This window comes from Cervus canadensis, chromosome 33, assembly GCF_019320065.1.
Source record: "Cervus canadensis isolate Bull #8, Minnesota chromosome 33, ASM1932006v1, whole genome shotgun sequence".
Lineage (NCBI taxonomy): Eukaryota > Metazoa > Chordata > Mammalia > Artiodactyla > Cervidae > Cervus > Cervus canadensis.
This window is the reverse complement of record NC_057418.1, coordinates 12486848-12500753: the sequence shown is the minus strand read 5'-3', so window position 1 is coordinate 12500753 and position 13906 is coordinate 12486848. Positions and strand designations below refer to the sequence as shown.

At 41.0% G+C, this 13906-nt stretch overlaps 1 protein-coding gene across 2 annotated transcripts in view; it reads left to right on the top strand.

Moving 5' to 3' along the window:
• Positions 1–885: 885 nt before the first annotated feature.
• Positions 886–13906, top strand: part of TXLNB (taxilin beta) — a 58629-nt gene continuing 45608 nt past the window's right edge. Inside the window, exons 1-2 of one of the 2 annotated variants that reach the window (XM_043457227.1) lie at positions 886–1052; positions 3780–4223. In XM_043457227.1, the coding sequence (XP_043313162.1) occupies positions 3794–4223 (430 nt within the window). In that variant the 5' untranslated portion in view covers positions 886–1052; positions 3780–3793. Of the gene's footprint in view, positions 1053–1932; positions 2028–3779; positions 4224–13906 lie in introns of those variants that run through there. The other variant, XM_043457228.1, reaches the window with a different exon arrangement.

The following is a 13906-nucleotide window of genomic DNA, read 5'->3' as shown; positions in this document are numbered from 1 at the left end:
ATGTTCCTGAGATTAGGGTGTGGAAGCCTTTCTGGCAGCATGATCCTGCCTAACACAGTGGGTATCAGTATGCCAGTCAGTCTCAAGAGAAGAAGCTCTGATGGAGGAATCCAATTTGGAAAAATGTGGGAACATATTTTCCAGAAACAGGAGAAAAGGGGAATGGATGTAGGTTAAGAAAAAGAAGCGTTATATGGTCAGTGAAGAGGAGGTTCTTTTTCTGAGGATTAAGGAACAGATTCAGGATTTGAGAGGGGAGGAAAGACTTGGAAATGTCACTGTGGAAAATCTACAACTAAAGAAGAAAAAGCAACTGCTTCCCTGGGGCTTATCTGAATAAAGGCAGTTACCTGAGTAAGGCATGGGGTCGGAGGTCACACTAACTAGCATGTACATGAAGATGGCACTAAACCCACTGCCAAAGGGCCATCTAAATTTATATTCAAATTTTATAAAGAAACCAAATGATGACATCAGAATTAAAGTGCTTCTACTACCTCTTTCTGTTATGCCATTGTTCCTCTTTTTCCTTGTTTCCTATTAGTAACTTGACACTAATTAAGCTAGCATATGAAGGAGGGGGAAGAAAAGATGAATCACAGGCTACACTGGAAATAAACTAAGAAATAAGAAAAGTTGGTCTCTGTCCCAAAGAACAATCATAGTAAAAATTGCACTAGCGATGGGCATGTGTACTGAGAGTTTAAAGTTTTTAAAGGACAAAACAAGGAGCTCTATCAGCTAAGATCTATCAGCTGCTTCTTTTTCCTTCGACATTTGCCCAGGAGACAGCTACTGAAGCCTGGGTGTATTTCTCTCTTGCTGTGTCACAGGATGTTCTTTCTCCCCCCATCCCCCCACCACCCCCGCTCTGCTCTCCCACTGCATGTGTGTGTGCGTGCGTGCGTGTGTGTGTGTGTGTGAGTGTGTGGTTTCTCTCTCCCCTGTAAGGGCGCAGCCGCACGCCGGTCTCCTGCTGTTGCTGCTGCTCTGACGAGCTTTTGCTGCCTCTTGCCTCTCCTTTCTTATTCTGCTTAGCACCTTGCCTTCTGGTAAGTATGACAAACACTCCCCCGAGCCCTGTGAGATGTAGGGTGCGGTTTGTGGTGTGCGAAACTTGCAACTTTGAGACTGCCAGTGAACTGCTGAAGAACTTTCCATTGTTTTATTCATAAGTAAAATGTGTTGCTCAGGAAGGGATGTGTGTGAGTGTGGTCATCTGCTGGGACTGCCAGGACAAGTGAAAAATAAAATTCTCTCTCAGAGGAGGCAAAAGATGGGCAATAAAGTTTACAGAAGATAAAACTTAGAAATAATTTCTTGCTATAAAACTAATTGATATAGAAACAGACAATTTACAAATAACAAGAGTTTTTTTTACTTTTTTGTTTTTGTCGGGGACTTGTTGAGGCTACTTTTAGGAATTGAGCAGTCCTGTGGTTTACAGTGACTCAGTTACTCTGATTTAAAGTAAATGTGGAGCATGAATTTAAAGGAGATCCATGGACTTAATGTAAAAAACATCAATGATTATGGCCTCTGATGAATGAAGAATAAATAAAATACAAACAAAACATTTGTATTCAGACTAACCACACTAAAACTCCTATGGACAGCTAGTTTTAAACTCATTGCTTTGAAGTCTGGTTTACTTTAGATTTTATTGCATCCTCAGAAGCCCCCCTAACACTTTAAAACCCACATATGGGTTTAAACCAATCAATGTTTACTGTTTTCAATTTGATTTAAAAAGTATTCTCTTCCTTTGAGTTCTAAAGATGAGGTGTTAAAGGCCAGGGCTTCTTTTAGAAGAGCTTAAAATAACTACTGGCTGGACAGCAGGTGCCATGGATCTTTGTCCAAGTTCAGCGGAAGCATAAGTTATATATAGTTGACTGTGCCCAACAAGCAGGGCTCAGGATAAACAATCCCAGTGATGAAGACAGTGAAGCTGTTTACTGCATCATTTGATAAGAAAAATGGTGAATTAAAATAAGCGAGAGAAAACAGTTCTTCCTTCAAAGTTAGTGAGTACTTGGTGAGGGCCACAGGTGGGTGGCAATGTCTGGACGCTGAATTTTCTGTTCTTATTGGCATTCGAGCATTTGACGTCACCTGCCCTGAGGAGGGGAGGAGGAAGCTGTACAGTGCATGGAGCAGTGTGTTTTTGTTTTCACTTTCATGCCAACACAACAGCATAGCCTGTGGATTATTAGGACCCTGTAGTAATTTCATGCTGCTAATTAGCAGCACCACCATTAATTATTAGTCACAAGTAAAATGCACCATAACTTAAAGGCCGAAGCTAAACATATTACAACTCTAGAAATGGTTATATCCAGCCACCCTAGAAAGCCTGATTCAGCCCATCCCTCACTCCCTGTTTCCAAAGGGATTACTTGGGATTATTATACTTGGATTATTATACTATACTTGGATTATTCCCCTGGTTCATTCCCTCCCTGCTTTTTAGACATTTCTACTTCTTAAAAATTATTGTTATCCTAGAGCTTCTTGATTGAGATGAGAAAGTCATAATACGTTGGGTTTATTTTTCCCCTAAAAGAAAATCAGTTTTTATATTGGAACAAAAGACAGAATGTTTGCTCAGTCGCATCTGACTCTTTGTGATCCCATGGACGGTAGCCTGCCAGGCTTCTCAGTCCATGGGATTTCCCAGGCAAGAATACTGGAATGGGTTGCCATTTCCTTCTCCAGGGGATCCTCCCAACCCAGGGATCAAACCCAGGGATCAAACCCACGTCTCCTGCACTGAGGGCAGATTCTTTACCAACTGAGCAGGGAAGCCTTCATTGGAATAAAATGGTATAGAAATTCAAGGAATTGTCATTATGAGTATCACCATACATGTTTATTAGTTAATCTACACCTTTCCTCATACAGTCTTATGTCAAAAATGATGCTGGTTTGAACCTCAAAAAAGTGGGGGTTTTTTCTGATTAATAAGTACATGTTGCTCATCTGGGAAAAGGACAATACCAGAAAAGCAAGTACTTCCTATATCCAGTATGATAACTGATCTATATTATTGGGCTCATGGGCTTTCCTGGAGGCTCAGATGGTAAAGAATCTGCCCCCAATGCAGCTGGGTTCAATACCTGGGTCTAAAAGACCCCCTGGAGAGGAAATGGCAACCCACTCCAGTCTTTTTGCCTAGAGAATTTCATGGACAGAGGAGCCTGGCGGGCTACAGTCCATTGGACTACAAAGAGTCAGACATGACTGAGTGACTAACACGCAATGGGCTCACACTAATCAATATGCACTAAAATAGAGTTTAGACTGTTACTGTTGTGAGTGATTTTAGTAAGGTCAGTGGCTCTTATATTCAATGTTTTAACTTTAGGGGGAAAGTATCAATTTAAATGTAGACATTAAATGTAGATTAAACATTAATGTATTTCCAATTATTGTAAATCTACGTAGAATTATAGACGAGAATGGTAACACAAATTGTCTATTCTAAGCAAAATGACAGATATGACCATGAAAAATAATACCTTGAATTAACTGTTAATGTCAACAATAGGAGATACTACTGGAAATTAAAGACCAAAATCAAACATATGCTAACTGTATGACTTAATTTGGAAATGCTTCTCACTGTTCCTACCCAACTAATTGCAATATCAATGCTTTGTGGAAGTACATTCATTCTGTGTTAGAAAGTGCAATCAGTAGGTACCAGTGTGGGGCTAGCCTTACCATTTGCCTGTAACTGGGTTAACTACATTAACCCTGGCTGTGCTTACTACCAGACACCACTCCCAGTATGGACAGCAATCAGCCTGGGCAGCTGTCGGGGGAGCCACCATCAACACCTGCGGGGGCCGGTTCAGCACTGTCCAGCCACAATGGCCTGGAGAAGCAGAACAATAAGGATTGCTCAAGCCCACACCCAGCACCACAGCAGGCGGCAGGTATAGAGCTGGAACGGGGAGCCCAGGATATCTCTGAAGAGTTGAACCGACAACTGGAAGACATCATTAACACGTACGGGTCCGCTGCAGGGAAGGAGGGTACCATCATGGTCAAGGAGCAGCCTGAGAACACAGACCCACCTGACAACGAGGATGGAGACTGCGAGGAGGCCCCCGAAGAGGCCGAGAGAGAACCCGCAGCCACTGGAGAGCCATCCACAGCCAAAGAGCCTGTCAGCAACAAAGAGCAAAAACTGGAGAAGAAAATTCTAAAAGGATTAGGCAAGTAGTTACGTTCTAATGTATGATTTTTCTTTGAATTATTCCTAAAATGGGGCACTTCTTCCAACCTTTGCTAAAAGCCATACCTCATACTTGGATTTTAGCACAATAGCTTCCTTTGGGATCGCCCTACATCTTCTCTCACTATACTTTTCCCCAGCCCCCTCCCCCTCAACAGAACTAAAATGAATTTCTCAGCATGTTACCCATCTACTCTCTGTCCCCTTTGGTTTCCCACTGCTCACAGAACAAAGGCCAGGCTTCTTAACATTGTCTTTCAGGCCTTAATATCTAACCCCAACCAGCTTTCTCTCTCAACAAGTTACCCCCCAAAGCCTCTTTTCTGAACACGCTGCCCTGATTACACCATTACTGTCATCACCACCGTCTAGTAGTTAGTCATTCTCATCTTCTCTTTCAGTTCTTTGAACAGGCCATGCTCCACTCCCCCACAGGGCCCATGTCCATTCTATTTTCTCTACCTAGAAATCCCTCCCCATTTCTCAGTTCGGCCCTCTGGGCACTTAACTCATCGCTTAGCTCACAACTCAAATGGCATTTCCTTAGTCTCACCCTGAAGTCTTCTTGTTTTCCATTTCACTTGTACTATGTATCTTTCCTTCCAGACATTTACATTTGAGAGTATACATTTATTTTTGTGATTATTTGATTAATACATCTTGTCCCCACTAGCTCTTTTATCTCAAAAGCAGGGGCAATGTGTGTATTTGGACATTATTGGATGTCTAGCATCTAGAACAGTGGTTGACATGTGCTGGGTGCTCAATGAATATTTACTGAATATCTGTTATAAGGATGAATGAGTGAGTGAATAAATGAAAAGGAAATTGTTCAAAGCAAAGCTAGTGGAATCTAGATTTAAACAAAGTCTAAATATAGGGATGGTTTTGTATATAAAATGAATGTCACTGGATCACTTGAGTATTTCCATTACTATATATATAAAATATTTTTATTTTAATAAAACTTCAGAAATATATTAATTATAGAATGTTGAAAATTGCAGGAAATACTTTCACTCTCACTAGTTAACTGGCTCAGCAAATATTTACTAATGCCTAGTCTTTATGAGGTACACAAAGATTAAAAAAAAAGATCTTTGGTTAAGGCCTGTAAGTCTAGAGAGAAAGTAGGCATGTACACTGTTATATAGGAAAGTGCTAGAATAGGCACAGGAAATTGTTAGAAGAGCATGGGGTAGGGGGGTTGGTAACACCAAAAATGGCTATACAAGAAGGGTGAGAAAGTTAATCTTTTAGCTATGAGTGAGGGCATGTTACTACACATATGAGTGTCCTCTGCCTGTCTTCCTTGGTGAAATTTCACTGAAACACTACAATCACCACCTCCTATGTGATACATTCCCTGACATGCCCAGGTAGAGTTAACATCATCTTCTGTAGTTCTCCATTAAGTTTTCTGCAGCAATCATCTGTTTATATACCTGTATCCCAAGCAGAGAAGGCAATGGGAACCCACTCCAGTACTCTCGCCTGGAAAATCCCATGGACGGAGGAGCCTGGTAGGCTGCAGTCCATGGGCTTGCTAAGAGTCGGACACAACTGAGCGACTTCACTTTCACTTTCATTCCAAACTGGAAGGAGAATCTATTGAGATACTGGTCACATCTTGCTAATTTCTGGAAGCCGGTGTGGCGGAGTGAAAGATCATGAGCACTAGAGTCAGAACTGGGTTCAGACTTCAGTGAACAGGTTATGTGCAAACCCCAAAGTATGTCTGTGCTGGCATAGGACCTCACTATGAGGCTTGAAATCACTGCTAGTAATGCTTTCAAGAAGGGCTAAAAGACACATTCAAACAGCTACTTTACCTACTCAGCATAAAGATTAACTCAGATAATACCAGGTTCTAAAGTACAAGGTTGGAATCACTCTAGTGTTTTGAAACTTTGGGAAAGAGAATAAAGCTGCTCTGTGTTATAGAGGTATTTTTTGTTCCCTATCCAAGGCATCTCAGAAATAAGCTCTTGCATTAGTCATTGTTAACCTTTCCATAAAATAATATAAAATCACATGGCAAGGGTGAATGATTTCAAGTGTTTCTAACCAGAAAAGATCTTTGGCTTTATCACTCTAAAACTACTTCTACACAGGAATTTGCATGTGTTATAATGGGGGAGAGGTATGACGAAAGCAGGGGTAAAGTTAAAGATGACCAATTTTGGTTTCTACTCTGTCTTCCACGAGTTATTTCAAAATGTGTATTAACCTCATGTGCTGCTGTGTTCAGTAGCTCAGTCATGTCCAACTCTGCAACCCCATGGACTGTAGCCCTGCCAGACTCCCCTGTCCATGGCATTTTCCAGGCAAGAATACTGGAGTGGGTTGCCATTTCCTACTGCAGGGGATCTTTCCGACCCAGGCATTGAACCTGGGTCTCCTGTACTAGCAGGATTCTTTACCTGATTCTTTACTGCACAGATGTACCTGGGAAGCATATTAACCACATATTTACTTCCCTGGTGGCTCAGATGGTAAAGCGTCTGTCTACAATGCAGGAGACCAGGGTTCAATCCCTGGGTTAGGAAGATCTCCTGGAGAAGGAAATGGCAACCCACTCCAGTATTCTTGCTGGAAAATCCCATGGATGGAGGAGCTTGGTAGGGCTACAGTCCACGGGGTCACAGAGTGGGACACGACTGAGTGACTTCACGCTTTCCTTTATCAAATAATCAAAAAATTTTAGAGAAAGAAAAAAAATGTCACAACTAATTCTGCCATTATATATAAATTAACAAAGTTCAACTGAATGTGTTTATCAGGACCAATGTTTGTGATCAGAGTGTCCTCATGGGTGCACTCTAGTTATATGTGTATAAGCCGCTGATACTTTCAAGCTGTTCCTCTGAAGATTCTCAGTATATTCTCTAAACAATGTACTATTTCATTTACGTTATGAGTTAAACAACATTTTTAGGCTAATTTAAATATGCAACCACCGTTTTAAACATCATTTCAATTGCCTGCAAGTGGCTTCAACAAACTGCTTGGCTATTTATCAATTAAATGACATTACTATGTCATTTAAACTATGGTCTAGACCAATGACTTCAACCTTAACTGTGCATTGGAATCAAATACAGAATTTGTCAAAAATGCCATTCCTGAGCAAAGAGATTCATAATTGGTAGGTCTAGATTGGGGCCAAGGCACTCTGGGTAATTTTGACACAAACAGATTGTGGAAGCAATGGTTTTATGCTTCAGAAAATGCTTCCTCTACCTTTCTGGAAAAAATATAAAGTGCCAGCTGTGGTCTTCTTTTAGAAACTATTCAGAACTTTTACAGAAGTTGAGTATGTCATTCAATCCATATCCAAGACATATCCTTAGTCTTTGCTTACATATTTGATCAAAGACCAATCTTTAATTATTGTATGTTTGTCAGATAACATTTGCTTTATTGATATTTTTGAGATACTGAAATGTTCTCTCTAACCCAAAATTTTCCAAAGTATATGCTTTGGGATATTTGAAATTTCAGACCAAGATAGTTTCCCAACTGCCAGAATTCTCTGACCTTTAACATACACAACAGTGAAAATCTCCAATAGTGATGGGCATAGTTTACAATATTTCCTAAATTTACTGGACCAAAAACATCCCTCTTTCACAGAACACTGATTAATATCTGGGAAATGTCTCTACAATCCAAGCACCTAGGACTTGTTTTTCCTTTACAGACTGCACATCCTCCCACAAGTAACACACCAGAGCAGTTGAGGGAACACTAAAATCTCTTTAGTTGGTGGAGTCACTTTCTCCTTGGCATTGAACAAAATAAAAACAGATTCCCCACTAGACAGCACTATGGCCTGTCCTGTTAACGCCTAAGTCTGTCCCTTCCTCCCCTCACCCCATCCTCCAGCTCACAGGTGTCTTACTCATCTCGCCTCTGTCAACATTATGTGAGTGGCATAAGTACCACATAGTAAGAAGCACAAAACAATGATAGATGTAATATACCTTTTGATACTCAGGTTGATAACCGATTGAGTAGGAAATCATGGGTCTGCAGCACAATTCTGGGAGAAAAACAAAGCGGATCCACAGGTCTATTATAAGCTCAGAGTTTATCTGGTCAATGTATCGATTTCTAGATAGGAAAATTAAAGTCTAGAGAGTTTTAAAGTCTGCCCCAAAAAAGTTATTCAACTAATTGATGTGATTGTGCGATTAGTCATAAAGAAAGCAAAGTGCAGACCTAAAGTCACTCCTGTTCAGGACCAAAGATAGACAAAAATAATTGGTATGTCAGTTGAGAAGTGTTTAGCGGGGCTATAGTTCAGTTTAATGGGTTTCATCTCTCCAGTTACAAGGGAGTTTCGGTTCTACCTTCTGAGTAGCATCTTGACTAGGACACTGGTTTTCTCAAGTCTTTTCAGCTATTGACTTGCTCTGCCTTAGAACGGTCACCTTCCCAGGTGGTCTATTTTATAAGATTTTAGCTTGATTTCTAGTTTCACTCTGAGAAGGAAACAAACTGTGGCTTTGAAACAAGTGCTAAATTTTCTGGAAGAAATGGTAGAAGACCAGAGGAATTTAGGGAAGAGAGGAATCCACAGAGACTGAAGGATTCATGAATAGATTCACAGGGATGCTCAAACTTAGGTCAGATCCTGAAGACAGAGGAGGGTTTAGAGGAGTAAGTGAAGTAAGGGAAAAATAATTGTTTGGATAACATGATTAGTACTTTCTTCTGACCCAAGTTGGAAATGGATATATTTATTTCTTACTGCTTTCTCTGACATTTTTCTTTTTTATTGTAAGGTTTTGTTTTATTTTGTTTTCCCTGAAATAATCTCATTATTCAGTTCAATTCAGTTCAGTCACTCAGTTGTGTCCAAATCTTTGCAACCCCATGGACTGCAGAACACCAGGCTTCCCTGTCCAAAACCAACTCCCAGAGATTTCTCAAACTCATGTCCATTGAGTTGGTGATGCTATCCAATCATCTCACCCTCTGTCATCCCCATCTCCTCCTGCCTTCAACATTTCCCAGCATCAGGGTCTTTTCCAATGAGTCAGTTCTTCACATCAGGTGGCCAAACTACTGGAGCTTCAGCTTCAGCATCAGTCCCTCCAATGAATATTTAGGACAGATTTCCTTTAGGATGGATTGGTTGGATCTCCTTGCAGTCCAAGGAACTCTCAAGAGTCTTCTTCAACACCACAGTTCAAAAGCATAGTTCTTTGGCGCTCAGCTTTCTTTATGGTCCAAATCTCACATCGACATATAACTACTGTAAAAACCATAGCTTTGACTAGATGGACCTTTGTTGGCAGAGTAAGGCCTCTGCTTTTTAATATGCTGTCTAGGTTGGTCATAGCTTTTCTTCCAAGAAACAAGCGTCTTTTAATTTCACAGCTGCAGTCACCATCTACAGTGATTTTGGAGCCCAAGAAAATAAAATCTATCACTGTTTTCATTGTTTCCCCATGTATTTCCAATAAAGTGATGAGACTGGATGCCATGATCTTAGTTTTTTTAATGTTGAGGGTTTTTTTTAATATTTATTTTTATTTATTTGGCTGCATAGGGTCTTAGTTGTGGCATGTGGGATCTAGTTCCCCAACCTGGGATCAAACCCAGGGTCCCAGCATTGAGAGCTCAGAGTCTTAGCCACTGGACCACAAGGGGAGTCCTGAATGTTGAGTTGTAAGCCAGCTTTTTCACTCTCCTCTTTCACTTTCATCAAGAGGGCTCTTCAGTTCCTCTTCACTTTCTGCCATAAGGGTAGTGTCATCCACATATCTAAGGTTATTGATATTTCTCCCAGCAATCTTGATTCCAACTTGTGCTTCATCCAGCCTAGCATTTCACACACTCTGCATATAAGTTAAATAAGCAGGGAGACAATATACAGCCTTGATGTATTCCCTTCCTGATTTGAAATCAGTCTGTTGTGCCATGTCCAGTTCTAACTGTTGCTTCTTGACCTGCATACAGATTTCTCAAGAGGCAGGTCAGGTGGTCTGGTATGCCCATCTCTTTAAGAATTTTCCACAGTTTGTTGTGATCCACAATCCACACAGTCAAAGGCTTTGGCATAGTCAATAAAGCAGATGTTTTTCTAGAACTCTCTTCCTTTTTCGATGATCCAATGGATGTTGGCAATTTGATCTCTGGTTCCTCTGCCTTTCCTAAATCCAGTTTGAACATCTGGAAGTTCACGGTTCACATATTGCTGAAGTCTCGCTTGAAGAATTTTGAGCACTACTTTGCTAGCATGTGAGATGAGTGCAATTGTGTGACAGTTTGAACATTCTTTGGCATTGCCTTTCTTTGGAATTGGAATGAAAACTGACCTTTTCCAGTCCTGTGCCCACTGCTGAGTTTTCCAAATTTTCTGGCATATTGAGTGCTGCACTTTCACAGCATCATCTTTTAGGATTTGTAATAGCTCAACTGGAATTCCATCACCTCCACTAGCTTTGTTTGTAGTGATGCTTCCTAAGGTCCACTTGACTTTGCATTCCAGGATGTCTGACTCTAGGTGAGTGATCACACCATTGTGATTATCTGGGTCATGAAGATCTTTTTTGTATAGTTCTTCTGTGTAGTCTTGCCACCTCTTTTTAATATCTTCTGCTTCTGTTAAGTCCATACCGTTTCTTCCTTTGAAATGTTCCCTTGGTGTCTCTAATTTTCTTGAAGAGATCTCTAGCCTTTCCCATTCTGTTGTTTTCCTCTATTTGCACCGATCACTGAGCAAGGCTTTCTTATCTCTTCTTGCTAATCTCATTATTAGGCTCAGTGTTTTTTTTCTTTTTAGGAAAGGTTTCTTTAAGAAACTGCTAGTAGTTTAAACACATAAAGCTGATTTTTCTTCTTGTGTCTGACACTGTCACCTAATAACCCCATTTCCTAAAATTGCAATGACAGCCTTTCTTACAAGATGATTGGTCTAATCTCTCCTCCACACAATCGCACACAGCACTTTCAGTTCAGTTCATTTCAATCACTCAGTCGTGTCCGACTCTTTGCAACCCCATGCATCACAGCACGCCAGGCCTCCCTGCCCATCACCAACTCCCGGAGTTTACTCAAACTCATGTCCATTGAGTCGGTGATACCATCCAGTCATCTCATCCTCTGTCGTCCCCTTCTCCTCCTGCCCCCAATCCCTCCCAGCATCAGGGTCTTTTCCAATGAGTCAACTCTTCGCATCAGGTGGCCAAAGTACTGGAGTTTCAGCTTCAGCATCAGTCCTTCCAATGAACACCCAGGACTGATCTCCTTTAGGATGGACTGGTTGGATCTCCTTGCAGTCCAAGGGACTCTCAAGAGTCTTCTCCAACACCACAGTTCAAAAGCATCAATTCTTCGGCGCTCAGCTTTTTTCACAGTCCAATTCTCATATCCATACCTGACCACTGGAAAAACCATAGCCTTGACTAGACAGACCTTTGTTGGCAAAGTAATGTCTCTGCATTTTAATATGCTATCTAGGTTGGTCATAACTTTCCTTCCAAGGCATAAGTGTCTTTTAATTTCATGGCTGAAATCACCATCTGCAGTGATTTTGGAGCCCAAAAAAATAAAGTCTGACACTATTTCCACTGTCTCCCCATCTATTTCCCATGAAGTGATGACACCGTACTTTAGTCCAGCAAAATTTTAATGATCATGTAAAAACTCAGCTCTCTCATGTTACAAAGAATGGATTATGTACATGTTTGTCTCCAATTTCTTGGATTTTTTTTTAGAAATCATTTTTGAAGGGTAGATTGATGCATCTGAATGTTAAACTTCTATACAAAATAAGAGAATATGAGAGCAGAAAAAGACCTCAGCAAGTGTGACAATTAAAAAAAAAAAAAAAAACTGTTCTCATTGTTAGAAAAACTAAAGGGGGAGAAGATACTGAACATAGAAAAAGAGACCCACTGGCCTCACTCAAGTGTTTCTATCTTTCCCAAAAGAAACACGATATGGTTTTCTGGTTGATACTCACATTGAGAGCTATGCTAAGCATACATTACAGGTCACAGGTGAGAGTAAGACCTGTCTTTCCTCCAGTTGATCACAAAGTTGTTTTCTGGACAGTGTTTATTTGATTTACATGATATTAGTGTGCACAGGTTGGCTCTGTTTAGTTCCATTATTATACCAAGATTCACTAAACAATTGCCATGGACCAAACACTATACGGGCTGCTGGGCCAGACATGATCAACAGTACAGTCTCCTGCCTTTAATGGATGATCCTGTAACCCAGGACAGCAGTCATTACATAGGCGCCTTCCACAAACTGAAGACCAGGGTGAAGGGATGGCCAGACCAACACAAGCCATCCCTGCTGCTACAGAAATCACTCAAAGCCAAGCCTGGTTGGGGTGGGAGAGCAGAGCTTATCAGTTTAAAGGCAGTGTTATGCCACAGGCCATAATTGGGTTGCTGGTTGGGCACCACTCACCCCCACCCTCTCCCCCGTCTCAGACCATGTCTCTAATCTGAACTGACTCACTGGGCAAAGATAGATGAAACCTGCTGTTAGGAATGAGGTCATTTTTTTCTTTTTTCAAAAGAAGTTTCTTTTTATTTCTCTAGGTTTCCCTGGCATCAAAATTCCACATGGGAGTGGAGTGATTTAGAACAAGTAGACAAGCCCTGGATCCAAGCCTTGGCTCTGCCAGTGCTAATTACATAACTTTGGGCTTCTCTGGGCTTTCTATTCTTAATCTATAAAACTAACTAGTTGTCTGGGTGCTCTTTGAAGTTCCTTCTAAACCTAAAATTTTTTGATGCCATTAGAGTTACCAGATTTAGCAAGTGTGAAAATACAAGCCACCCAAGGAACATTAAATTTCAGAGACACCATTATATTTTAGTATAAGAGTGTCCCATGCCCTATATTTCACCTGGAAACCCTAATTCCATGATAAATTTGCCTCTCCAGGATGAAAGCAAAAATTCCAGCAAAGGAGAACTGCCTGTTCTTGTGGGAGAGGTTGTCAAAATTGTTAATATTCTCAAGCAGATTTATATCAGGAAACAGAGGCTCCGCTGGGTGGCTTGACTTCTCTACTCAGATTAGACAGGGCAGCTCTAACAGGTAGGTGAGAATGGGGAAGCTGCTCCACCTTGACCCTACTGTTGGCAAAGATACGTTCAGTGGTACATGTGTGTAGGCCTCAGGGTCCAGCTCCTGCCTGCAACCCTCAACCCTGTGGATACTGAAAGATCTACAAGTATCCCTGTGGATACCAAAGAGCCAAACATCTCAGGAAGGCTAACTGGGAGGTTGAGCTCAAAAGACAAAAGAAAGAACAATGGGGAACGGAAAGAAAGAATCTAAGGCTCACTATCAAATAATCATGAACAGATGAGTTTTTAAACATAACATAAACTCCAACTGGGAACAGAAAACGAAACTGCCAGCAGAAATTAAGGTCTAGGTGGGAGAAGGGAAGACCCAGGAGGCTAAACTTGTAACCAAAGAGACACAAAAAGCCCTGCGGGAAAGGCCCTGCATGTCTTGGGTCCATTTTCTCTATATATTGACTTTATTCTCTGATAGGAAATATGATCAGAGTTATTCCCACCTAAACTGCATGAAATGGGCTCACACACAGAAACAAGACAATTGGTTTTCCTCCCCAAAAAAGAAGGAGGCACTAAAGGAACAAAACCAAAAACA